At 50.1% G+C, this 24,867-nt stretch overlaps 1 protein-coding gene across 2 annotated transcripts in view; it reads right to left on the bottom strand.

Annotated features, from left to right (window-relative positions):
* Positions 1–645: 645 nt before the first annotated feature.
* The window catches only part of Dnai2 (dynein axonemal intermediate chain 2), a 46,446-nt gene continuing 22,224 nt past the window's right edge, over positions 646–24,867 (bottom strand). The window contains exons 3-13 of one of the 2 annotated variants that reach the window (XM_075990015.1): positions 23,974–24,135; positions 22,916–23,037; positions 20,713–20,855; positions 18,549–18,662; positions 13,148–13,287; positions 12,836–12,958; positions 7,537–7,760; positions 6,330–6,465; positions 5,341–5,487; positions 3,664–3,891; positions 646–1,380 (exon numbers count right to left, since the gene is read on the bottom strand). In XM_075990015.1, coding sequence (XP_075846130.1) covers positions 1,267–1,380; positions 3,664–3,891; positions 5,341–5,487; positions 6,330–6,465; positions 7,537–7,760; positions 12,836–12,958; positions 13,148–13,287; positions 18,549–18,662; positions 20,713–20,855; positions 22,916–23,037; positions 23,974–24,135 — 1,653 coding nt within the window. In that variant the 3' untranslated portion in view covers positions 646–1,266. The remainder of the gene's footprint in view (positions 1,381–3,663; positions 3,892–5,340; positions 5,488–6,329; positions 6,466–7,536; positions 7,761–12,835; positions 12,959–13,147; positions 13,288–18,548; positions 18,663–20,712; positions 20,856–22,915; positions 23,038–23,973; positions 24,136–24,867) is intronic. The other variant, XM_075990016.1, reaches the window with a different exon arrangement.

Genomic DNA, 24,867 nt, shown 5'->3' with positions numbered 1-24,867 from the left:
CCACCTTCCTAGTGCTGGAATCACAAGTACTTGACAACATGCCTGACTTTGGTACATGGGTCCTCATGCCTGCACAGCAAGACTTGTAATGACTGAGCTAGCGAGAGCTAGCTAGCTCCCTGGCCTTTCTTTTTTGTTGTTGTTTTTGTTTGTTTCTCTGTGTAGCCCTGGCTGTCCTGGAGCTCTTGCACTCACAGAGATCCATTCTGCCTCTGCCTTCCAGATGCTGGGATTAAAGGTGCATGTCACCATGCCCAGGCCATAATAGTCCTACTGCAGGCACTTTGAATCTCAGTTGATGGTCACAGAATCCATGACCCTCTGGGACTTGTATGGGTACAGAGCTGGCTCAGAGGTGCCTTCTACCCACCTACTACTGTATGTAGCCATGGTTCTGGGGCCCAGCCCAGCGCCTAACCCCAAAGGGCCTACTATTCTTCATAGTACCTGGCACACAGTCAACTGACTGCCTGATGCCCTTGTCTCTGCTCCATGCCTCAGCAGCTGTGACCAGGTAGCTCTCCTAGAGCCTCGGGTTCCTCTTTGGTAAAATAAGGACTGATCAACACAAACCTTCTTCTTTGGAAGAACTATATGAGGTCAATAAGGGGCCCCGAGTGTAGAAATTCATAACAGACATTGACTGCTGTTATCACTGATTTAATTTTTATAAAAAGCATAGCAATAAAAAGCATGAATGTACAAGGAGAGCCAGGTCCATCTACCTATTTTCTCATAGACCACCTTCACGTGGCTGCGTGTCAAGATACCCCCTGGAGTTGCCTGGAGAGGCATTGAAGAAGGGGACAAAACTTCTGTTCCTATTTGAAAGTAGGTGAGGGGGATGGAGAGGGAGAAAGAAACATGCCCCTTTATAGGTGCTCTTGGGGCCCCTGTACCATGGGGGCAAGCTCAGCTGAGCTCTGGAAGCTTCTAGAGAAAGGCACCAGTAACTCTTAATTGGGGAACCTGGGATAAGCAGAATCTAGGGCTATATCTAGAGTCTAACTGAAGGCTGTGTGCCCTGAGCTGGAGTGAGCCACAGGGTAGCTGAAGCCGGAGGAGCTAGCCCTATCCCTTCCCCCCACTAAAAAGGGGTGCATGCAGGGCTCAGCCCCAGTATGGGGCAGTGACTGTCTCTGATCTGTCCCCATCAAGAATTGTCAAAGAAAGAAAGAAACTCAGCTTTTCCTTGTCAGAGGAGGTGGCATCAAGAAGAAGGTTCGCAAGGGACACAAAGGGACAGCGCTTTGGGCAGATGCTGCCCTAGGTGGACACCTCCTCCTCTCTCTCTTCACCAGCTTCTTCGAATGCTTCCTCCTCCTCGGCATTTTCTTCCAACAGTTCCTCTTCGCCCTCTATGTCTATACTTCGCTTTTTCTTTCAAAGCAGAAACAGAAACGTTGGTGAGGGGCAGGCCCTCCCTATTCCCCAGAGGTAAAACCCCGAAGGCCAAGGGCAGGGAGCTGCTGGGAGCCCAGAGAGGAAGTCCCTAGGCATTGATGGTGCCTGCTCCAAGCTGGCCCAGCCAGTGCTCAGAGCCATGGAACGGAGAAGGCAGGCAAGACCTTGGGAATCTAAGAGCCAGGCTTCTGCCACTTGCAGAGTAGGTTACCTTGAGCCTCCTTCACATGGAGCACCTTGCTACCCTCACCTGTGATGTAGGCACGACACCCGGATGGCTGGCCTTAGAGATAAGGGTGAATGGACATAGCGTATAGAGATGCCTCCGTCATGGGTAGCCCCTCCCCACTTTCATTCTTCTGAGACCAACTCTTGCAGTATAACAGCCTGGCCTCAAATTCTGGATTTTCCCTCCCGGGGTCCCTGCAGTGCTTGGGTTACAGGATGGATTATTTTTCTTAGCTCCCGAGTGGTGCTCTCTGACCCCCCAGAGTTTCAGACTAACTGTGGAGACTTAAGAGAGGAGGAGGTATGGGGTGGGCAAAAGAGGAGCTGAGTCTGCGAACCTCAACACCTTCTCCAGTTCAGCATCATCGAAAATGTTTAAGCTTTGTAAGGAAAGCTTTTCAGGATGTAAGACGCCAAGCACAAGCCTCTTGACTGCCTGGCACTGTAACCTTTGCTTTCTGAAGGATGGGGTGGACCGGAAGTGATAGATGGGAAGAGGGACAGAGAGGCGGGACTCTAGTCCAGCCTGTGCTGTAAATGGGGGCTCCCCTCCCGCTCACATGCGTGGCTCGCAGCCAAGGGCTAGTGGTATACAAATGACATCACGAAATCAGTCCCTGTCCTCCAGAAGTAGGAGGGAGACAGAGAAAGTGGCGCCGAGGAAAATGAGGTGCTGAAGAGATGGCTCAGTGCTTAAGAACACTTGCTCCTCTCGCACAGAATCTGTATTCCGTTCCTAGCATCCATGTCAGATGGCTCATAACTACCTCTAACTCCATCTCCAGGGGATCCCACACCCTCCTCCTGTGATATCGCCCTCCTGCCTGGATCTACATCCAGCACAGGTGTGACAGGTGTCATGATCCCACCTGGTTTGTGGTTTGATATTGAAGATGGAACCCAGGAATTTAGGAATGCCAGGAGAGCATTCTAACAACTAAGCTATATCCCAGGCCCTTCTAAATAGTTGTTATATTTATCTAGTGTGTGCGTGTGTATGTGTGTGTGCGCAGTCACATGTGTGATCATGCACATGACCTGAGTTCCACAATATCCTGGTTGTAGTTAGAGGACAGCTTGTGGGAGCTGGTTCTTCCCTTCCACCATGTGGGACAACTCAGATCATCACCAGCCTTGTAGTTAGTGCCCTTACCAATTAAGCCATCTTGTTAGCTCCACTAAAACATTTATTTATTTTTGTTTGTTTTTAGCGTGTAGGTGTGTTTTGCTTGCATGAATGTCAGAATACCACATGCGTGTCTGGTGTCCACAGGGGCCTGGGGAAGGCATCGGATCCCCTGGAGCTTGAGTTGAGTTAGACAGTTGCCTGGGGTCCTCTGGAAGAGCAGTCAGTGCTCTTAACCACTGAGCCATCTCTCCAGCCCCTCCCCCTAAATGCTTTTTAGACACAAGGGCTCCACACTTTGTCTTTGGACCCTAGGACACAACTTAGAAGATCAGGCACAGGCACGGCTGGGCTTCATTGCGTTCCTGACATCTGGCCCTTGTCGCCTTTCTATCTGGACTCTTAAGAACAATGACGCAGAGGGAGAAGACCCTTTTCCCCTCTGTTCCCATAAGGTAACCAGGCGCCGTCTTCACAGTGCTTTCTTCACTTTCCAGATGGCAACTGAGGCACTGGGAAGGAAGATGAGAGGCCAGAGGACAAAGGCAGAAAATGCTGTGGGCTGGGGCCGGGGACAGGGAGCAGTCACAGGCCACACTCCTGTCGCCTGGTTGGGTTTAGCCAGAACAGTGCACAGACTCTCAGGGTCCTGATTCAGGGGGCACCTCGCATGTTGAAGAGGAGCCTTACCATGGCAAAGAAGAGGACAGCAGGAGGCAGGAAGCGCTCTCTGGTGTCTCCTGGGAGACAAATCTCAGACAATAGGACTAAGTCCACCCTCTTACCAGTGGACACTCAAGATCCATCCAGGAAAGTTACTGGCTCCAGGTCACCCAGGAGGTCAGAAGTCGGGCAGAACTCTGTCGCAAACCCCAGCCCACCCATATCCCTGCTGAGGTACTTACAGGCTTCGGTTTCTTCTTCAATGCCTCCACCTCCTTTCTCCTCAGCTCTGAGAAGATGACTTCGAAGAATTCCTCTTCGGCTTTGACAACTAGCTCTTCAAGGTTCAGGGCCATCTCCTCATCCTTCTGGTCATCATCCTTGCCCTCTGCCTTGCCTTTCTCCTTCAGCCGCATCTCACGGTGTCTGGCCTCCAGGATCTTTTCCCGCCGGGTCTCACGTTCAAACATCTGGAGCAGAAGTTGGAGAGATGGCTCAGAGTTTAAGAACACTGACTGCTCTTTCAGAGGACCCTCTTTCAATTCCTAGCACCCACATGACAGCTCACAATTGTCTGTGAACTACTGTTCCAGGGGACCTGACACCCTCACACAAATGCACATAAAATAAAATTAAATAAATTATTAAAAAAATATCTCCGTGTAATTATTTGGGGAGCTGATGGTCTTAGAAGAAAGTTTGACAGCATGGACTACTTGGCAAAACATTGTCTAAAAATAAAATCTCTGCCGGAGCTGAGAGATTTATTATGTATTGAACTATTCCCTATGAAATTAAAAAGATATCAGCAATAGTGACACATCAAGAAAATTTGTAACTGAAAATACATCTCGGATTATGTGAACTTTGCACACTTGCTTTTGTTTATTTGTACTCATGCACTGGAAAAAAACAAATGAACAACTAAGCCAGATCTGGTGGCGCATGCCTTTAATCCCAGCACTCGGGAGGCAGAGGCAGGTGGATATCTCTGTGAGTTTGAGGCCAGCCTGGTTGACAGAGGCCAAGCCAAGGCTACAAAGACCCTGCCTCGAAACAAACAATTACACATTTGCTCATATGGCTAGAGACGTTGATCAGCTGTTAGAGTGCCTGCCTACCAGAGATCCAGCTGAATAAATGTTATGGTGGCACATACCAGCAACTCTGCGATTCTGGAGGCAAAGGCAGGTGAATCAGAAATTCAAAGGCATCCTTGGGCAGGGACACTGAGTTACTCAGTTCCAAGGCACCCCAGATACACAGGCTACAGAATGTCCTTTGGAGTAGAAAAGATGATAATTTTGGTCCTCAGCTCAGGGGCGAGGGCTCAGCCTCAGGCACTGCCCGGAGGCAAGCCAAACCTCAGCATCAAGAATTTCAATCCCCACTGGACGGTGGTGGCATATGCTTTTAATCCCAGCACTCGGGAAGCAGAGGCAGGCGGATCTCTGTGAGTTCGAGGCCAGCCTGGTCTACAAGAGCTAGTTCCAGGACAGCTAGGGAAACCCTGTCTCGAAAAAAAACTTCAATCCCAGTGTCCCCCATACTGCTGGGGAATGAGCCTAGGGTAGGAAGAGGGGTAGTGCTGGATCTCAGTGGCTCTGTCATCAGGCAGGTCACTTCCTTTGTCGTCTTTGTGGATGACTAAAGCCTTCAGCGAAGAGGCTCTGCTGCCAAGAAGTCCCATTGTTCTACCATCAAACCACTTTGATTTACAGCCGAGAAGCTAAAGCCTGGGCATGCCGGGTGACCTGGCCAAGACTACTGAATGCTGGCAGCGGAGCTAGGGCAGACTGACAGTTTGGTGACTCCATGCTGCCCTCGCCAACCACAGCAACCCGTTTTTTTCTGCCTTGGTCTCTATGTGACGAGCCAGGTCAGGACGTGTACAGAGTGGGCCCTGTCCTGGCACTCACGGAAGATGCTATGTTCTTCTCGTTCCTCTGCAGGGTGGAGAGACTGCTGGAGACCTCCAGCAGAGTGGTCGTTCCAAGCTGGGAGCCACAGGCGATGAGGCACCCCGTGTCCTGGACCCGGAGGCAGAAGAGGGCCTCATCACACACCTGTTGAAGGGGGGCAGCAGAACCAGGTAGGGTGGGAAAGAAAACCGAAGTCACACACACCCTATTATCTGGTCCTGTTGGAACACCCCTAGCAATACACCCTTCCATGGTGGATGAGGTTCATGCCAAGACCATGGTCTCCAGCCTCATTGTTGGTCTAGCTCTATTCCTGCTGTGGATTGCAAAGCTCCCTGGCCTTCCATGGCCCCAGCCAGTGGGGCTCAGCTGCAATCTGCTAATACAGGATGATGGGGGAGCCGCAGAGAAACTGAGTATAGAGGTCTGAGTATAGGGATCACCACTGGGGAGGGCAGAGAATGTTTTTCTCTTAAGATCGCCCCTGTTTTATTGTTTGAGTCACGCAGCCCAGGTTGGTCTTGAATTCACTACTTAGACAAGAATGACCTTAAACTTCCGATCCTCTGGCTGCACCACCTTACCTAGTTTCTGCAGTGCTAGAGGCAGAACCCAGGCCCTTGTGCACACTAGACAAGAGTCCTACCTACTGAATAAACTTGTTTCTTGTGGTCCTGGCATGGAACTCAGACTTGAGGGAGGCAAAGCAAGTACCTTGTCACTGACTGGCACCTCTAATCCTTCCCTCCTGGTTAAATTCCCTGGGGTGATTCTTCAACATCAGCATAGCTGTAAGTCCCCTGGCCCCTCCCTTCTGCAGGAACCCATGGTCCCAAGGCCAGAGTGCAGCTGGGCAGAAATCACATTACCCAGAGAGACACTGTCCAAGTGCCTCTACCAAGGAGCAGCAGCAACAAGACACACATACATGCCCCCCAACCCTGGACCCATCTAGGGAGGACCCCAGTGGGAGGGGGACATGTGACCTTCAGGCTGAGGGCAGGGTCACACTGCTTGAACACCAGGTCCCAGATATCCAGGGTCCCATCCATCTTGGTAGTGAAGAAAACTGCTGGTCTCACGGGGCTCCAGGCTCCATCAGAGAGGTAAGCCATGTGGTACCTGTAGGATTCAGAGCCTGTGGTGGGGGAGGGCTGAGGCTGCTCACAGCTCCTCTCACTGGGGCTCTCCCAGGACCCAGGGCCTCTGAGTCTTTCTGGGCAGGGAGTTCTTTCTTGGGCCTGACCTCTAGAATGCCAGCCTCACTCATCTGTGGGTCTCAGGCTGAACTTTGCAGGGACCTGGGGGTGTGGCTGTTCCCCATGGGCTGGCTGGGCCTCAGTGTTTCTCACTATGTCAGACTTGCTGGAACTGGGATTCGCCATGGGGTCCCAGGAAGGACACTCCCAGAAAAGTCCACAATTCTGAGATGGGAGTTGGCTCTATTTCCTCCTGGTCCTTGTTTGGCTCTTCAAAAGCTTGTTTGGTGAACAGGAAATACTTTGAATAATTTTAAAGGCATATATTTTTATGTGTGTGTTTGCATGTGTGCAGGTGCATTCATGTCACGGCAGACATGTGGAGGGCAGAGGACAACTTGCAGGGGTCAGTTTTCTCCTTCCCCTAAGAGGATTCTGGGAAGGAAACACAGGCTGTCTGGCTTGGTAGCAAGTACCTTCATCCACTGTGGCATCTGACCAGGCCAAACAAAGATTCATTCCTCAAAGTGGATTAAAGCGGGTGGAATATTTTTAAAATTCTCTCCTCTCTCTCTCTCTCTCTCTCTCTCTCTCTCTCTCTCTCTCTCTCTCTCTCTGAGTTTTCTTCTGAACCCATTCTCCCTCCCCCAAAGAGGTATAGCTGAGGTTAAATTGTTGGGGAATATTATCTTAAGGTGTGTTGTTTTGTTTATGGTGCTTTGTTTAACTCTTTGAAGCTGTGATTCTTTGCCTGTCTAAAACGCCTGATGGTCTAGTAAAGAGCTGAATGGCCAATAGCGAGACAGGAGGAAGGACAGGCAGGGCTGGCAGGCAGAGAGGATAAATAGAAGGAGAACCGAGGAAGAGGTGGAGCAAGAGAATAAGGAGAGGAGGACATCAGGGGTGAGTGCTGGGATAACAAGCACGAGCTACCATACCAAGTGTCTGAAGTGGCCCCCTGTGTCCCCTCTGCTCCTCTCTGACCCTCTCTTACCTGGTCCACATGATAGATGACTCCCGACTGTCCTCAGACCATATGCGGGCTGTCCAGTCACCAACAGTCAGGAAGTTCTTTGGGTAGAAGGGGTTCCTCTGGAGGGCGTAGATGGGGCCGTGGTGGCCTGAGAAGGTACAAACGATCTTCTCGGCTGCTGTCTTGGCCTTGCGGTTGCAGGAGATAACGATGCCCTGCTCAGTGCCCACCATGAACTTGGTTGGCTGTGGAGGGGACAAACAAAAGACAAAGGTGTCATGAGACATGGGCTGGACCCACGTGACCTGCTGCCTGTTTCAGCTCTGTTCAGGCTGAGTCCCATCCCGCTTCCCAGCCTCTTCGGGACTATTCCTGGCTTAATAAGGGCTTCCTTGGCTCGTCTGGTCTCTAGAGGGTCATTAGGAGGCCCCTCCACAGGCATCAATGCACGAGAGAGAGAGAAAGAGAGAGAGAGAGAGAGAGAGAGAGAGAGAGAGAGAGAGAGAGAGAATATGTGTGTGTTGAAAGTGCTTTTGTGTGTGTAGGCATAGAGAGTCCAAAGGAAGCTTTGGCGCTCTCTCTCTCTCTCTCTCTCTCTCTCTCTCTCTCTCTCTCTCATTCTTTTGAGGCAGGGTCTCTCACTGAACTTAGAGTTCATGTTTTATAGATGGGCTGGCAGCCAGCAGGCCCCAGTCTCTCTCCTGTCTCCGTTTCCCCCCAGCACTGGAGTTAAAGGATAGTAGGTTGCCATGAAGCCACCTCCCCAGTCCCAGTAAGCATTCTGTTGTAAGGATTTTGGATATTTGTTTATGTGTAGAATGAAGAAAGCCCAGCATGGACACAGCATGGCTCTGATCATGCAGAAGCCTTCTCTGGCACCACAGGGACATTGTCTACTCTGGATATCACTGTGAACTCAGACAGGTGCCAGACATCACTCAGATAGCCACCAGGTGGTCAGTGATGCAAGTCCCCCACCTCCGTCTGTGAACTCCCGGAGCTGTCTTTCTGTGCAGGGTGCCTCCTCCCTCCCACCAAGCCTGGAAACTTGCCTGGGACCATTTGGAGGTAAAGTTCTGTCTCCAAACAAACAAACAAACACAAAACAACCAACCAATCAGGGACCGGAGATGTGACCAACAGCATTCGCTGCCAAACCTGCCAGCCTGAGCTTGGTGCCCAGGACCAGCAGTGCAAGGAGAGAACCAGTTCCCGCAAGCTAAGTTGTCTCTGAGCCCTAATTCCACAGGTACATTACACATACGTGCACCAGGGCATGGGTGCATGTGCAAGCACAGACACACACACACACACACACTCACTCACAGAGAAATTTAAAGTGAACTTGTAAAAATAAAATTAAAAACAAAATAAGAAAAGGGCCAGGAAAGCAGCTCAGTTGGTAGGGAGCTTGGCTGGCAGGCGTGGAACTCTAGTTCCAACCTTGCACAGTGGGCGTGTGGTGCATTCCTGCAATTCTGCAGTCAGGAGGGGAGGCAGAGCGGAAGTTTCAGGTTACCCCCAAATACTTAGCTTGAGGCCAGCCTGGACTAAATGAGACCCTGCTTTAAAAAAGGAAAAGGAAAGGAAAGGAGAGGGGAGGGGAGGGGAGGGGGAAAGGAGGGAGGGAGGAAGAAAGGAAGGCAGGCAGACAATTACTGTATGACCCTTCTCCTTCGATGTCCCCAGAGTAGGCCAGGCCATCGAGGTAGAAAGAGTGATGAGGTCTTAGGGAGAAGGAAGTGGGGAGCTGTTATTCTCACAGGCACGGGGTTTCAGTTTTGTTTTGTGTTTGTCCTGGCAGGAGAGTTATTAGTTATTGGGGAAGAAATCATATGCTTCATTGAACATTTGAAAAATCAGAGTGAGTGCTAGGTAAAGAGGCTTGATGGGATTTTTCCCCCTTCCTTCCTTCCTTCCTTCCTTCCTTCCTTCCTTCCTTCCTTCCTTCCTCTTTCTTTTTCTTTCTTTTTTTTTTTTTTTTGGAATAGGGCCTCACTATACAGCCCTAGCTGTCCCAGAACTTGCTGTGTAGACCAGAATAGCCTTGAACTCCCAGGAATCTGCCTGCCTGTGCTGGGATTAAGGCATAAACCACCAAGCCCAGCTTCACCAGAAATTAAAAAAAAAATACCAACTCCTTCGAGGACGAGCCATGTTAAAGGTGAGTCAGCAGAACCCACACAGCTACAAGGAAGTACAATCATATTTATCAGTAACATAGGAGGCAGGGCTCCTGCCCACCCAGGCTCTGTCTGTTCTGTCCCAATGGTAAATAAAATGTCATATCTTGATAAAGAGCTTCAGCTTTGAGAGATGGGGAAATTCTGGAGTCCATAGTGGGGATGGGCTGTATGACACTGGGTGGGGCACACTGGATTGGCCTTTCAAGGTGGACAAACCAGACCACACCTGGGGGGGGGGCTCACCTGTAACCCGGCACTAAGTGGTGGAGGCAGGGGTATCACAAGTTCAAGGTCATGGGTCTGGGAGATGGCTCAATGCCCTAACTGTCAAACTGGACACCTTGAGTTCATCCCCTCACGCGGTAAAGGGGAGAACTGCCTCCCACAGGTTGTCCTCAGGCATTCACAAGAACGACCCCCACCAAAAATAAATACTTAAAATGTAATATCTCACTCTCTTCTTTAAGTTCAAGGTTGTTTTTGGCAAAATAGTAGATTCAAGTCAAGCCTGGATACAAGGGACTTGTCCAAAATAACTAGTTAAGAGGGGCTGGAGTGATGGCTCAGCAGTGAAGAGCCCCTGTTGCTCTTGCAAAGGACCCAAGTTCGACTTCCGGCATGGACACGGTGGTTCACAAACATCTATGACACTAGTTTCGGGGTACCCTCTTCAGGTATGAGATTTGTATGTGGCACACACAAATGCAGGCAGAAAACTCACACACAAAAATGAATCTTTAAAATAAATAAAGAGTTAAGAGAGGAGGAGCTGGCAGTGGTGGCACCTGCTTTTAATCCCTGCACTCAGGAGGCAGAAGTAGGTGAATCTCTGAGTTCAAGGCCAGCCAGGGCTACACAGAGAAACCCTGTCTTGAAAGAGTCGGGGGTGTAGGGGGCGAGAGTGTAGGTGGTAATTTTATGAGTTTTTACAAAGAATTTTAAAACATGCGTAGAATAGAAGATGGCTTAGTATTAAAATGTTGAGCCCAGGTTCAGTATTCAGGAGAGTCAGAGAGAGAGAGAGAGGAGAGAGAGAGAGAGAGAGAGAGAGAGAGAGAGAGAGAGAGGAGAGAGAGAGAGAGAGAGAGAGAGAGAGAGAGAGAGAGAGAGAGAGAACAAACTGAGCTACTAAGTTGGGCATCGGATAAAAAGACCAAATTTGGGGGGTTCTGAGAAGCAAGTTATTAAGCCAGCTACAGGGCACCTGTAAGTGGCTAGGTACAAGCCACCCAGCCTGTTTGCCTCAGACGTGACATTGGGATGGAGATAGGATCAGAGCTGGGGGGCTCAGGTTCCAGCTTTACCATGTGCCAGGTCACTCGGTTTACTGTCACCAAGAGTCCTCTTGACTATGGGGAAGCGGGGATAAAATCAAGATCTCAAAGGAGCATGGCGGCTGCCCATGTCTGGCAAAGGCTGCGTACTCAGGGACGAGCACGGAGAAGAGGGCACATTGCACATAGCATGTGGCCTAGAAATCCCAGCTTTGGGACACAGTGTCTTACTGAACCCTCCCAGACAGGCTCTGAGTTCAGGGCCTCCTCCTATGCCATGGTGCAGGGCAGTAGGTTTGCCTTCCGCCTTATCACCCCAGCCTTGAGCTCTGGCCAGTGTCTGAGGATCCCCAGGGCAGGTGTGAGGTCAGAGCCACCCAAGGTCCTAGGAGTGATGTGACAGGAGCCTAAGCAAACAGTGACACCCCCAAGGCACAGGTGGGGGGACAACAAACCTGAACCTCAGCAAGATGTAGAGGAGGAACCAGTCCAAGCCAACAACCACCTGGAAACGTGGTTTTCCTGCCTTATTTATTGAGTGTTCATTCTCACGACTGCTCTGTTAAACTTCAAGCTTTGTGCTTTTATTTTATTGGTTTTAGGTTTTGTATGTTTGAGACATGGTCTTATTATGTACTTCTGGCTGACCTAGAACTCTCAAATTTTCAATGATTCTTCTGCTTCTGGCTTCAACTTTGAGTTTTTATTTTATTTTTTTAGTATTATTATTTAGTATTATTTTTTTCTCTGTGTAGCCATGACTGTCCTGGAACTTGCTCTGTAGATCAGGCTGGCTCGAACTCTCAGAGATCCACCTGCCGCTGCCTCCTCGGTGCTGAGATGAAAGGTGTGTGCCACCACCACCACCTGGTGAGCTTTTATACTTTTTATTTTTTATGATTTATTTGACTTTATTTTATGTGCAATGGTGTGAAGGTGTCAGTTTGCCCAGGAACTGGATTTACAGGCAGCTGTGAGCTGCCATGTGCGTGCTGGGAATTGAACCCGGGTCCTCTGGAAGATCAGTCAGTGATCTTAACCGCTGAGCCATCTCTCCAGCACCTGGCGAGTTTTTAAATTTGTATTTATCATCATCATCAAGATGTATGTGGGGGAGGGGCATGTGTGAACATGAGTACCATGACATCCTATGTATATATAGAGGTCAGAGAACAACATCCAGGAGTCGGTTTCCTTCCGTAGCGGGATCCAGGAATTGAACTTGGGCCCTCAGGTTTGTGCATTAAATGCCTTTACCCACAGAACCCTCTTCGCCAGCCTCTTGTTTCTGTTTTGTTATTGTTTTGCCTTTTTTTAAAAAAAAAAAAAACAGGACCTCAAATTTGCTATGCATGACTTTGAACCCCTGATCTTTCTGCCTCCAGCTCACAAGTGCTGGGATTACAGGCATGTAACACCATTCCCTGCTTCTGGGGTTCCATACCGTCTCTTGTCATTTGAGAATTGCCAACCCTGTCTGTGCTGTGGTTTCCCAGGCTCCTGGGCTACTCCTTCCTTCCCCAACACTTCTTTCTTCGCCTGAAGAAGGGAAGCGACCAGCCTAGGGCCTCAAATGACGTCGAAGCAGTGTGTTTACTGCTCCTGGCCAGCGACCTTCCCCTGAAACTGTGCTTTTCTGGTTTTAAAGCTTGCCTCTGCTCAGAAAGGCCAGTCTCAAACCAGTGAGAGAGGCGGTCTTCGTGGTGGTGCTCTGCTGCCCCCTGCTGGAATATCTCAGTAAAGTCTCCACATGGAGCAAGGCTGACTCAGAAGGGGCCTTCTCCCTAATCTCCTACACCAGCCCGGTCAGCCCACAGTCCCACAAGTGAAGATGAGAAAGATAGAGCAAGAAACACCCACCAAAGTAGACTCAAACTCCAAGGAGATGGCTCCCAGGGCGTTCTCCAGCTGTTCCTTTCTGGAGATGTCCATGATGACCACCTCAGTGGGCTCGCTGATCTTGCGGATGTCCCACCACATGACCTGGCATGGAAAGGCGACTGAGACCTTGAGGACCCCGACTTGTGCCTCCTATCCAGGGCTTCAAAGGCCCTGGATTCCAGCCCCGGCGTTGCACAATCAAGCAACGATGGAAAGCAGAATGCAAGGCACTGTTCTCTGGATGCTTTTCGTGGGCCCTCCTCTCCTCTCCAGGGTCCAGCCAGGTGGTACCTGCCCATCCGTGGATGCTGAGAAGCATTCGGTGCCTGTCTTTGACTGCAGCCAGATGGTGCCATACACTGGGTCTCGGTGGCTGAACTCGATGGTGGACAGCTCTGCCACCAGGCTGCCTTTCCGGGTGTCCCAGCAGGCTGGCAGGGGAGAAGAGGAAGCTGTGAACTGAAGTTCCCAGAAAAGCAAACCGACCGAGCCTGCAGTAAGGCTTTTCTGTGACTGAGGAGAGTTGAAACTCTTGAGTTTGAGGTCAGCCTGGTCTACATAGTGAGTTCTGGGACAGCCAGGGCTACATAGTGAGATTTTTGTCTCAAAATAAACAAGTAAGTCAGAAGAAAATGCCATCAGATCGCGTGTGAGGCCTGTAACAGGCTTCCTGGACTGTTGTAATCCTGTTATTTTCACTGATATTTGGCAGTGGGAGGTGGGTGTTCATTTGCTTTGGTTTTGGTTCCTTGAGACAGGCTGGACTCACTCTGTAGCTAAGGGTGGCTTTGAACTACTGAGTCTCCTGTTTGTCCCTCAGGAGTGCTGGGCTTACAGACTTGTGCTGTCACCCGCCACTGCCTCTGATAAAAACAGTGGTTAGTGGTTTTCCGTTGAGCCTCTAAGAACTTCGGGAAACCATTGTCACATTGTTACTTAGTATCTGGTGTAACCTGTCCATGTTTCCAGACCACGGTCATTCATGTTTAACTCTAGAATTAGCTGTCTCTCATTTCCCTTTCAGGAGAGAGCTGTGTTTGGGGGTTTTGTGTGTGTGTGTGTGTGTGTGTGTGTGTGTGTGTGGTGTGTGTGGTGTGTGTGTGTGTGTGTGTGTGTGTGTGTGTGTGTGTGTGTGTGTGTGTGTGATGGGACTCCTTCCCCAGGAAGGAACTGAACTGGAGGAATGTTGTTTCTCTGAGTTTGAAATTTGAGAATCAGGGCTACATTCAAACATTCAAACCAGCCTACACTCTATACCAGTCCCACACAATCTATGCAGAGACTCCTGGAGTTCAGGCTTCATTCATTCCATTGTGTCCCAGCCATGTTCTGAGACCTTTCTACGCCCTGGTGAAGCTCCCGGGTGTGGACCAGGTTTGGTGCAGCAGCGGGGTTGGGAGGTACAGAAGGTGGGCTGGTCAGGGAAGATCAGCAGGGGAAGTTGGCGGAGAGCTAAGGTGGAGGGTAGGGCCAGTCAAACAAAGGGGATGAGGAAAGAATCCAAGGCAGGGGAGACACAAGCAGAGGCCCTGAGGTTGGAATGTGAACAGAGCACCCTGCTGCATGGACACCGTGCTGAAAGAAGCTCATGGAGGGGCGGCTGGAGAGATGGCTCTGTGGGTAAAGGGTATTATCACAAAGCCTGAAGACCTGGGCTTGATTCCCCGAACCCACCTGGGAGCTCACAACCATCTGTGAATCCAGTTCCAGGGGATCCGTTACCTTTTAACTAGACAGACACATGGTCCACAAAATAAATAAATCTAAAGAGAATTAATAATGAATGGTGATAAACAAAGGGCTGATGGGACAGCTCCTCAGGGAGAGGAGCCTATTACAGCCTGAAAACCTGAGTTTAACCCCTGAGATCCGCACGGGAGTAAAGAACCACCTCGATCCAGTTGTCCTCTGATCTCTGCAGGCATGCGTGCTATACATGAATCCCTCTTAGTTGGATTTCTATTGCTGTGAAGAGACACTATGACCATGGCAACTCCTATAAAAAAAACAATGAACTGGAGTGGCCTGTTTATAGTTCAGAGGTTCAGTCCCTTATTATCATGGTGGGAGCATGGTGGCATGCAGGCAGACATGGGGCTGGAGCTGAGCCTGCTGCATCTTGCAGACAACAGGAAGTCAACTGAACACTGGGCAGTATTCTGAGCATAAGAAACCTCAAAGTCTTCCCGACAGTGACACGCTTCCCCCAACAAGGTCACACCTACTCCAACAAGGCCACACCTCCTAATGGTGCCACTCCCCGAGATTATGGGGGCCAATGATACCACACCCTCCAACATAACACATTTTTAAAATGTAAATTAAAAATTAAAAAAGAGGTTTGGAGACATAGCACATCGGTTAAGAATGTTTGCTGTTCTTACAGAGGACCAGAGTTCTGTTCCCAGCTTCCACATCAGATGGCTCATGACTCCCTGTAACTCCTGCTGCAGAGGATTTGGTGCCTCTGACCTCCTGCAGGTGCCTGCGCGCAGGTGTGCATACCCACACAGAGACACACACATGGACCTCCTGCAGGTGCCTGCATGCAGGTGTGCATACCCACACAGAGACACACACATGGACCTCCTGCAGGTGCAGACAAACACACATGGACCTCCTGCAGGTGCCTGCACGCAGGTGTGCGTACCCACACAGAGACAAACACACATGGACCTCCTGCAGGTGCAGACAAACACACATGGACCTCCTGCAGGTGCCTGCACGCAGGTGTGCGTACCCACACAGAGACAAACACACATGGACCTCCTGCAGGTGCAGACAAACACACATGGACCTCCTGCAGGTGCCTGCACGCAGGTGTGCATAACCACACAGAGACAAACACACATGGACCTCCTGCAGGTGCAGACAAACACACATGGACCTCCTGCAGGTGCCTGCACGCAGGTGTGCGTACCCACACAGAGACAAACACACATGGACCTCCTGCAGGTGCAGACAAACACACATGGACCTCCTGCAGGTGCCTGCACGCAGGTGTGCGTACCCACACAGAGACAAACACACATGGACAACATTTTAATGATAAGAACAACAGGGCTGGAAGATGGCCCAGTGGTTAGGAGCATTTGTTGCTCTAGCAGAGATGGATCTTGATGCCTAGAACCCACAATGGACAACTCACAATGCCTGTATCCAGCTCCAGGGGAATCTCTGGACGCCCTCTTCTGGCCTCCTCTGACATCCCTCCCAACACACACACACACCCCAAAAAACAAACAAACAAAAACTCTTAAAAGAAGTTTTAAAAAGAAAAGAAACAGGGCTGGAGAGATGACTCAGAGATTAAGAGCACTGGCTGCTCTTCCAGAGGACCTGGATTCAATTCCCAGCACCTGCACAGCAGCTCACAAGTGTCTGAACTCCAGTTCGGGAAGATCCAACACCCTTACAAAGACATACATACAGGCAAAACACCAATGCACATAAAATTAAAAAGAAAGAAAAAAAGAAAGGAAACTCACAGGCACGCTCAGGTTTCTGCTGTGACCCCCCCCCCCCACAAACCGCCTTTGTGCTTTGCCAACAAAGGGATATAGCCTGCCTGCTTCCTGCCTTGAAGTGTCTGGCTTACCCTTCCTCCTGAGGCCCATCAAGGGCCCACATACTTACTTAAGAGCCATTTCTGGGAAAGATGATTTTGTAAACCAAGGACCATACTTACTTGCCCATCATCAGTTTTGACCTAGTAGCCCCCAGGTCCAAGGCTGTTGACCCTGGCCTGGCCTGGCCCAGAAATGTTTCAAGATGAACTTGCTCTATAAAGCAGTGTTCCAGGATGTGTGCTGTGATCCTGATGTCACAGCTGGAGTCTCCTTGCTATGGGAGCAGGACCCCGGGGCTGAGCTGATCTGAGCCAGTATGAAAGGCCGCTGAAAGGGGTCATGAATAATGAGCGAGGAGGGTTGCTGAATAAGTCATGGCAGCAGCTTGGCTGCGGTGCTCATGGCTCAGACAATGGATAATATGGCAGGGAAACATATGGCTTTCTTTATGAAGCTACGGGGGAAGTTCGCACCCCTCTGGGTAACAGCTTTCCAGGTGGGGCTTGTTGAGAGAAAGAGCACAGAGCACCCAAACCCCTGTAGGAAATCCTTAAGTAAGCCTGATACATGTTCCAGATTGTGCCTCGGTTCATCATTGGGATTTTAGGAAAAGGAATCTCCCCCCCCCATAAATAAATAGACATCCCCAGGTGTTTATGTGGGACCTAGTTGGAGGAAGTGTGTTGTAGTGGGGGACAGTCTTATTTAATGCCCAAACCCTTTGCTTCCTGGTGGGCCCACATGAGAAGCCCCTTTTGCAAGCTCCTCCCCCACCAGGGACCAGCTCACTCCAGTTGCCATGCTCCCCCCACCCCTGCATGATGGACTGCTCCCTCGGGAATCGTTCTACCCTTCTCTCCCCTGGTCTCTCTCTTCTCTGGGATGCTGTATCACAGCAATAGGAACTGTAGCTAACACAGGAGGCAACGCTTCTGACGGCATGTGCAAACCCAGCGTCACCCAAGCTCATTCCACCTATTTTTCCAGACCCCTCTCCCTAGACGGGACTGACTCCACGATGGCCCTCACATTCCTCCGTGACCGACCCTGAACCTTGAGTTTATTTGAGCTTTAAAACAACAACAACAAAAACTAGATTTGCTGGGGCAGTGATGGCTCACTCCTTTAGTCCCAGCAACCAGGAGGCAGAGGTAGGTGAATCTCTGAGTTCCAGGCCAGCCTGGTCTACAAAGCAAGTTCCAGGACAACCAGTGCTACACAGAGAAACCTTGTCTTGAAAAACCAAAAACCAACCAACCAAGCAAAACCCCTACACTTATTTATTTATTTATTTATTTATTATGCATGTATACGTGAGTGGGTGCATATGTGTCGTTGCACACATGTGAAGGCCAAAGGACAACTGGTCTCCGTCCACCATGTGGGCGGCACAGGTCAGCCCAGGTCATCAGGCTTAGGGGCAGGCACCCTGACCAATGGAGCCAACAGTTGCGGGATATTTGATCACACTGGGAGCCCCGAGATTGCATTATTTACTGGAAAAACCTGTTTGGAGTTGTGGTGTGGCTTGACCCTAGCACACACCCTTAGTCCAAGAGCTTTCTGCTTGAATATTGTAAACAGGATTAAATAAAGCCTGCCGTAGGTCAAGAGGCGAAGCAAGCAACCACTCAACCAGTTGACAGGAAGTGAACATGGGATTATTAAGAAAAAACCATAGAGAGTAAGAGGGAATCAAGAAGATGGATAGAGAGGTGCACAGGAAGTAAAAAGGGGACAGTCTGAGAAGTCTGGTAGGAGAAGGCGGGAGGCTTCCACTGAGAAAAAGATGCTTTTCCTCTCTGAAAAAGCGTTCATCCCAGCATTTGGCTCCCAAGTCTTTATTGGTAAAATCAATTAATTGAGATCTTGTTAAAGAAAACAGTCTCCCTGACCTGAATTATAATTTCTCAAACCTTCTTACTGCCTGCTAGTTAGTGTTAGACTTACCTGAATGAGCATGACCGGCGGCTAGACCAAAGTGTCAGCAAACCTTGACTCCCAGGGGACTGCAATGTTAGCTTCCCTGAATGGTCCGCCTGCTAAGTCCAGGCTGTGCCCTGGTGGCCTGTGGGTTAGCGACATCCTGCCTGGTGCTGGTGGGGGCAGGGAGGTCTCCTTACCTATCTGCCCATTGTAGCAACCCCCTAGGAGCACATGGGAATCCTTAGGGTTGTACTCCAGGGTGACTAGAGGAGAAGACGGTTTCAGGGCAATTTCAGGTCTGTTGGGGTTTTCTAAAACAAAGAAGGAGAAAAAAAAATCCATTAGGCCAACACAAAGAAAGGGCAGGGCCGACCAGTTCAGCCGGTGGGCTCTTTTGTCTGAATCTTGGCTAGTGCCTTTATTTGGGGAGAGAGAATCAGGATTGGATGTGTGTTCGTATATTAAATTCCAGCTCTAATCCATTTCCCAGGTTTGGTACGAAATGAAATTTTTATCCTAAGGCGGAAGGAGTGGAGGAAGTCTGAGTGAGTGAAATCCTGAGTGTGTGTGTGTGTGTGTGTGTGTGTGTGTGTGTGTGTGTGTGTGCTGTTGACACAGGCACAGTCATGCCAAGAACCCCAGGGAGGAAGACTTCACCCCCATCCCATGTGGTGGAGAGGGGGGAGGCTCAGAGGGAAACGGTACCACTTCTCTCAGCTGACTTAGAATGAGTGTGGACAGAGCGTGCAGAATATCTACCATAGCTTTCTCCTCGCCAGATGCTTACAAACTGAAGATAGCTCGTCTGCGGAGATGGCTCCTACCGAGATTCCCTAAGCCTGCCTCCTTGGTTTGGCTGCACACAATGACCTTACCTCTTTGTTTATCTGTACATGCTAACCCCGTACCCTTGTTCAGCTGTGTGTAATAGCCCCACGTTTCTGTTCAGCTCTATACCACAAAGACCGTGCTTCCTCAATACTGCGACTTCTGCAGCCGAGAGTCCAGACCGCCCTCCTCAGCTTTCCAGTGTGTCTGTCTGTGTTTGTCTTTTCTTTGTTCCTTTGCTGCTTCAGCCAGCTCCAAGTCCCTGGGCCCATGGACTTAATGGCACTGAGGTTTTATAATAAAGTCTACTCTTGGGGCTGGAGAGATGGCTCAGTAGGGAAAGGTACTTGCTGCCCAAGCCTCAGTGACCCGAGTTCAGTGCTCGGAGACCAGAAAAAGGAGGAGGAAGAGAAATGACTGCTCAAAGTGGTCGTCTGACCTCCACGTGTGCACCATGACACATGTGTCCTCCCCACAAACAATATCTACTCTTTTCAAAAAATCTACTCTGTCAATTTCCTCCACCCAGGTTGGAGGACCAGGGTTGAAACTCCATGGAGTCACCTGGGTGAGGGCAGCGGTCAAAATTTGATGAGCTGCCTAAAGGAGCGGGTGCCAGTTCTGAGTTGTGCCTATACATTTGCTGACTGTAGAGAATGGTCTGTCACCATCTGCCATGAATAAAAGGCAAGTGTCAGGAAAGGCGGGATAGTTTCCCTCCACTTGGGCCCCTACTTGGTCAAGTAGTAATCCTTTTGCTATGGGGATCCCATGGATCTGGGATCCCAATGGATCTGGGTCTTAAAACCCCAGATTAACAATCTGGAGTTGGGCTGGGGAGTAGCAACCCTAACACTCATAAGGCTGTGCAATCCATGCCCGGTGCGGAAGGCAAATGTAGAGTGGACTGGAACTTTCTGGGTGTGGTTTGGGTCTGTGGAGATGTGCCTGTCTGCTCCCACACGGAGAAGAGACAAGAGCCCTCCTCCTGCCCCTGGTGCCCCCTGACAGTGTGTCTTGGACCCCCTTTGTTGGGGAATATTATTTTAAGGTGTGTTTCTTTTATTTATGCTGCATTTGTTTAACTCTATGAAACTGTGTTGCTTTGCCTCTCTCAAACACCCGATGATCCTAAATAAAGAGCTGAATGGCCAGTAGCGAGGGAGTAGCAAGGACAGGCAGGCTGGCAGGCAGAGAGAATAAATAGGAAGAGAAGGAAGAGGAAGGAGCAAAAGAACAAGGAGAGGAGGATACTGGGGGCCACCCAGCTACACAGCAAGCCATAAGGTAGTCAGGATCATTTAAGAAAAGCTGGCAAGAAACAAGCCAAGCTAAGACTGGCTGGGCATTCATAGCTAAGAATAAGCCCCTGGGTGTGGTTTATTTGGGAGCTGGGTTGTGGGTCCCTCAAAAAGCCAAAAGAATAAAACATCAGACAGCACCCCTTGTTTTTACTCTCGGCTCCCCAAGTTTTGCTGGCCTCTGACCTGGCCCCTCAGTCCTCCCTGGTCAGTAGAACCACCTCTTTCTCACCCAGGTCCCAGACGTAGGAGTCATAGCTCATGCCCATGGGGGCCCGCTGGAAGTTCAAGCAGGAATAAGCCACCGCCAGCTTCTTGTTGCCATCTGGGTGCCAGGAGAGGTGTGTGGCTGTCCGCTTGATCTCCTGAGGGTCCCTGGAGGGAGAGCAGGCAAGGCAGAGGATTGGAGGGTAGGGTCCCCCCCCCAAAATCTGTGTCTATCGGATTCCTTTTCAACATAATCCAAGTAGATCTAAGCAAAGACATTCTCTTTGGAAATGATGTTGCCAGGTTAAAGCTGGACGACGGGTGGCTCCTGCCTGTAATCCACAGCTCTAGAGTCCAGTTTAGGCTACAGAGTAGATAGGCCTGTCTCAGACAGACAGACAGACAGACAGACAGACAGACAGATTAGACGAAGATGAAACCCACAAAAACCCCAAAGTTGACAAGACTCCCTTAAATGGAAAGTCAATCCCAATGGCTCCACCTAGAGGAAACAGTCAGGGATGCAAATGAGTGAGATACAGGCTAATAATATATCTATTTTTCAAGGCAAGATCTCACGTATCCCAGGCTAGCCTTGAACTGAGGAGAACATTGAATTTTTGGTCCCCCCCCCTCAAGTTCTGAGAGAACGGGCATGCACCAGTGCACCCAGTTTATAAGGTACCAGGGATTGAACCCAGGGCTTTGTACGTGCATGCTAGGGCACACCAACACAGGCGGTGTCCTCAGCAAGACAGTGCCTGTGTAGCCCTGGCTGATCTGATACTCCTATGTGTCACCACGATGAGCTGTAGTCTAACACGCTTCTTTTCTTTTTTCTTTTTAAAGACAGGGTCTCACTGTGAGTCTGATTCCATGATTATCAGCATAAAAGAGGTAGGGAATCCAGCCACTTCACTACTTGGTCTTCGCCCAAATGAGTTCAAAACTCCTGTCCAGCTAGGCATGACAGCACACACCTACAGCCCTGACCCCAGTCCTAACAAAACAAAAGGGGGATCTGGGGACATAGTTCACTTGATAGTCTCTGCCTACATGCATGAAGCCGCAAGTTTGATCCCCACACATAAAACATGGACTCTAATCCCAGCACTTCGGAGACAGACAGAGGGATCAGGAATTCAGGAGTAGTGTTGGCTACATAGTGAGTCTAGACCAGCCTGAGATACAGGACACCCTGTCACAGAAATAAAGAAAAGGAAAGGATGGGAGGAGAAGCGGGGAGGGAAAGAAAAGATTCAAAGAAACAAGACCGCTGGCGAGAGGAAGAAGGCAGACCAGGGCCACAGAGTGTACGGCATTGTGCGGCATGTGGACGTCGGTGGTGATGGAGAGATCGGTGGGTACCAGGAGCTGGAGGGCAGGAGGATGAATAGGGAAAGCAGTAAGGACTTGTTAGGCAGTGAGAACCTGCTCTGCATTGGAGCTTGGTCCAACTCCAGACTGCGAGGCTCAAGAGTGCCCCCTACCTCTTTCCTTTCTGTTTCCTTGGCGTGTGCACGTGTCTCTCTGTCTCTCTCTCTTTTTATCTCTTCTCTCTCTCTCTCTCTCTCTCTCTCTCTCTCTCTCTCTCTCTCTCTCTTTCTCCCCCCACTCCCTCTCTCCCTCTCTCCCTCAATACATGTTTTATGGCTACAAAAAAAAAAGAGTGCCCCCTAATGGAAACCACGGCTTCTGCACGGTGGAGATTTGGTCGATTGGTTAGCTGGCTCTTGATTTTTTTTTTTTTAAGACAGATCTTATGCATCCCAGGATGAACTAAGTATCAGAGCCTGAGGATAGCCTTGAACTCCTCATCTTCCTGCGACTGGCCTAGAACTCTCAATCCTCCTGTCTCAGCCTATTGAGTGCTAGGACTACAGGAGTGTGAAGTATCACACAGGCTTGAGAGAAATTCCGGGTTTGCTGTGCAATTCGTGTGGGAGTGACGTGAGAGCTCTCTGCCCTCCTGCTCAATTTTGCTGAGAGCCTAAAACCGTGTGAAAAGCTAAAGCCAATTACTTTTCTAAAGATTTGTTTATTTCATGTGTACCAGTGTTTCGCCTGCATGGATAGATGTGCCTCACACGCATGCCTGGTGCCTGTGTGGGCCAGAGAGGGTATCAGATTCCTCTAGAGAGCCTGAGCTTGGTTCCCAGCATCCTCATTGGGCAGGCCACCTGTCAATCAGCTCTAAGAGGACCCGGCACCCCTCCCTCTGGAACTACCTGAAGACGTTGATGGTCTTGGCTGAAGGGGCCTCTTCAGTCACCTCCACAGCCTCCTCATCATCAAAATACTCCTCGTAGATGTCAATGGCGTTGTTCTGCTTGATGCAATGCTCCATAATCTGTGGAGAACCCAGAGTTCTTAGCTATGAGGAGAGTTCTGTCCCAGCCCAGCCCAGCAGGGCTATCCTGCAGCCCAAGATGGACAAATGTGGAGTGGTCCCTGCCCTTGTTTCTTGGGAGAGGCATCACCTCCAAAGAGTTACAACTGGTTCTTGGGGACACACGCATACAAGCATGGCCCACAGAGCACTTATGTCAAGGACAAACCACCCCAGAGGCCCTCCTTGTCATTTCTGATGTTCAGCAAGGTCTAGCCCAAGCCCAACACCCTTCCTGGAAACTTCTTTGATTCCTTCAGCAGGAAATCCCCTCCTTATGCAGCAAATTGATAAGTCCCTGTCTCTGACAGGGTTTCTTTTGATAGTATCTGGTAAAGTCTGTGTGTCTGTCTGTCTTGGACTCCCGGAGTGAATTACAAACTCTTCGGCAGGAGGCATGTGAGATTCAATTTGCAGCCTCTGCCGTGTCTGACTGAGACTTAAAATTAGTTCTTTGCATGAATGAGCATTATTGACTGATTGATAGGCTCTTTTGGGGTACCCTTTACCCAAGGGGCTCTTTGCATTTTATTTATTTATTACTATTATGGTGTGTACCTTGTTTTGGGGATATGTGCTCACCATTGCACATGTGTGGGGGTCAGAGGATACCTCAGAGGAGTGAGTTCTCTCCAGCTATCACGTGAGTTCTAGGGCTCCGACTCAAGTGGTCAGCCTTGGTGACAAGGGTTTTACCCACTGAACCATCTTGTCAGCCCTCTTCCAGCATTTTAGACTCTCTAAAACCTGCGTGGCTATAGGCCTTTAGGGCCAGCAATGAGGGTCCCCATTCCCTGGCTGGGAGCGATGGGAGCCTACAGGGGGCTATGCACAGCCTAGGCACAGTCCGAGGAAGGGGAGCTGGTGTCGGACAGCTGGAGCTGGGGGGAGCCTGACCGAGCCCAGCTGCATGACGGTGTTGATGTAGTTCTCGTCTTTCTCCACTTTCTTCCGGAAGCGGATGGTCTGCTCCAGCTCCTGGGGGTTCACATCCTTGGGCCAGCCCCCCTCGATGTGATTAACCCCACAGCTCTCCATCTCAAACCTCTCCGTGTTGGCCTAAACAGAGAACCAGAGATGAGAAGATGTTGCAGGTCTAAGCAGTCATTTCTGCAAACCCAGATCCCGAGATAATGGCACCCTGAGCTCTTGAGGGGGTGCTGAGGAAGGCGTGCAGCGCACGACTTTAATCCCAGCACTCGGAAGGCAGAGGCAGGTGGATCTCTGTGAGTTCGAGGCCAGCCTGGTCTACAAGAGCTAGTTCCAGGACAGGATCCAAAGCTACAGAGAAACCCTGTCTCAAAACAAACAAACAAACCAACAAAGTGAGGCCTTTTGTGGTCCAGCAACACAATGCTGACAGCTTTGTGGGGGCAATGGTGTTCATGGAAAACCCGGTTCCATCTTTATCTTTTATTTGTTGTTGTTCTTTTCGAGTCGGAGCTTCTCTGTAGCTTTGAAACTGGTCCTGGAACTTGCTCTGTAGACCAGGCTGACTTCGAACTCACAGAGATCCACCTGCCTCTGCCTCCTGAGTGCTGAGATTAGAGCATGTGTCACCACTGCATCCATCTTTCTCTGGAACAGGTCCAGGAGCCCAGCCAACCATCCTGGGTCCTGGGAGCTATTGTATTAGCAATGATTAATCCCCCATCCTTTAGCATCACAGAGACTGCAAATCAACAGCAAGTCAGAGCATGGGCTTGCCCTGTGCATTCTGGGGAGCAGGCAGAACAGTTTTCTCAGCTAAAGTTGCCTTCCTGACTCCTCCCCCCACTCCTCCCAGCCTTC

Source organism: Microtus pennsylvanicus, chromosome 11 (genome assembly GCF_037038515.1).
Source record: "Microtus pennsylvanicus isolate mMicPen1 chromosome 11, mMicPen1.hap1, whole genome shotgun sequence".
Classification (NCBI taxonomy): Eukaryota; Metazoa; Chordata; class Mammalia; order Rodentia; family Cricetidae; genus Microtus; species Microtus pennsylvanicus.
Note: the sequence above shows the minus strand (reverse complement) of the source record. Positions and strands in the feature narration are given on the sequence as shown.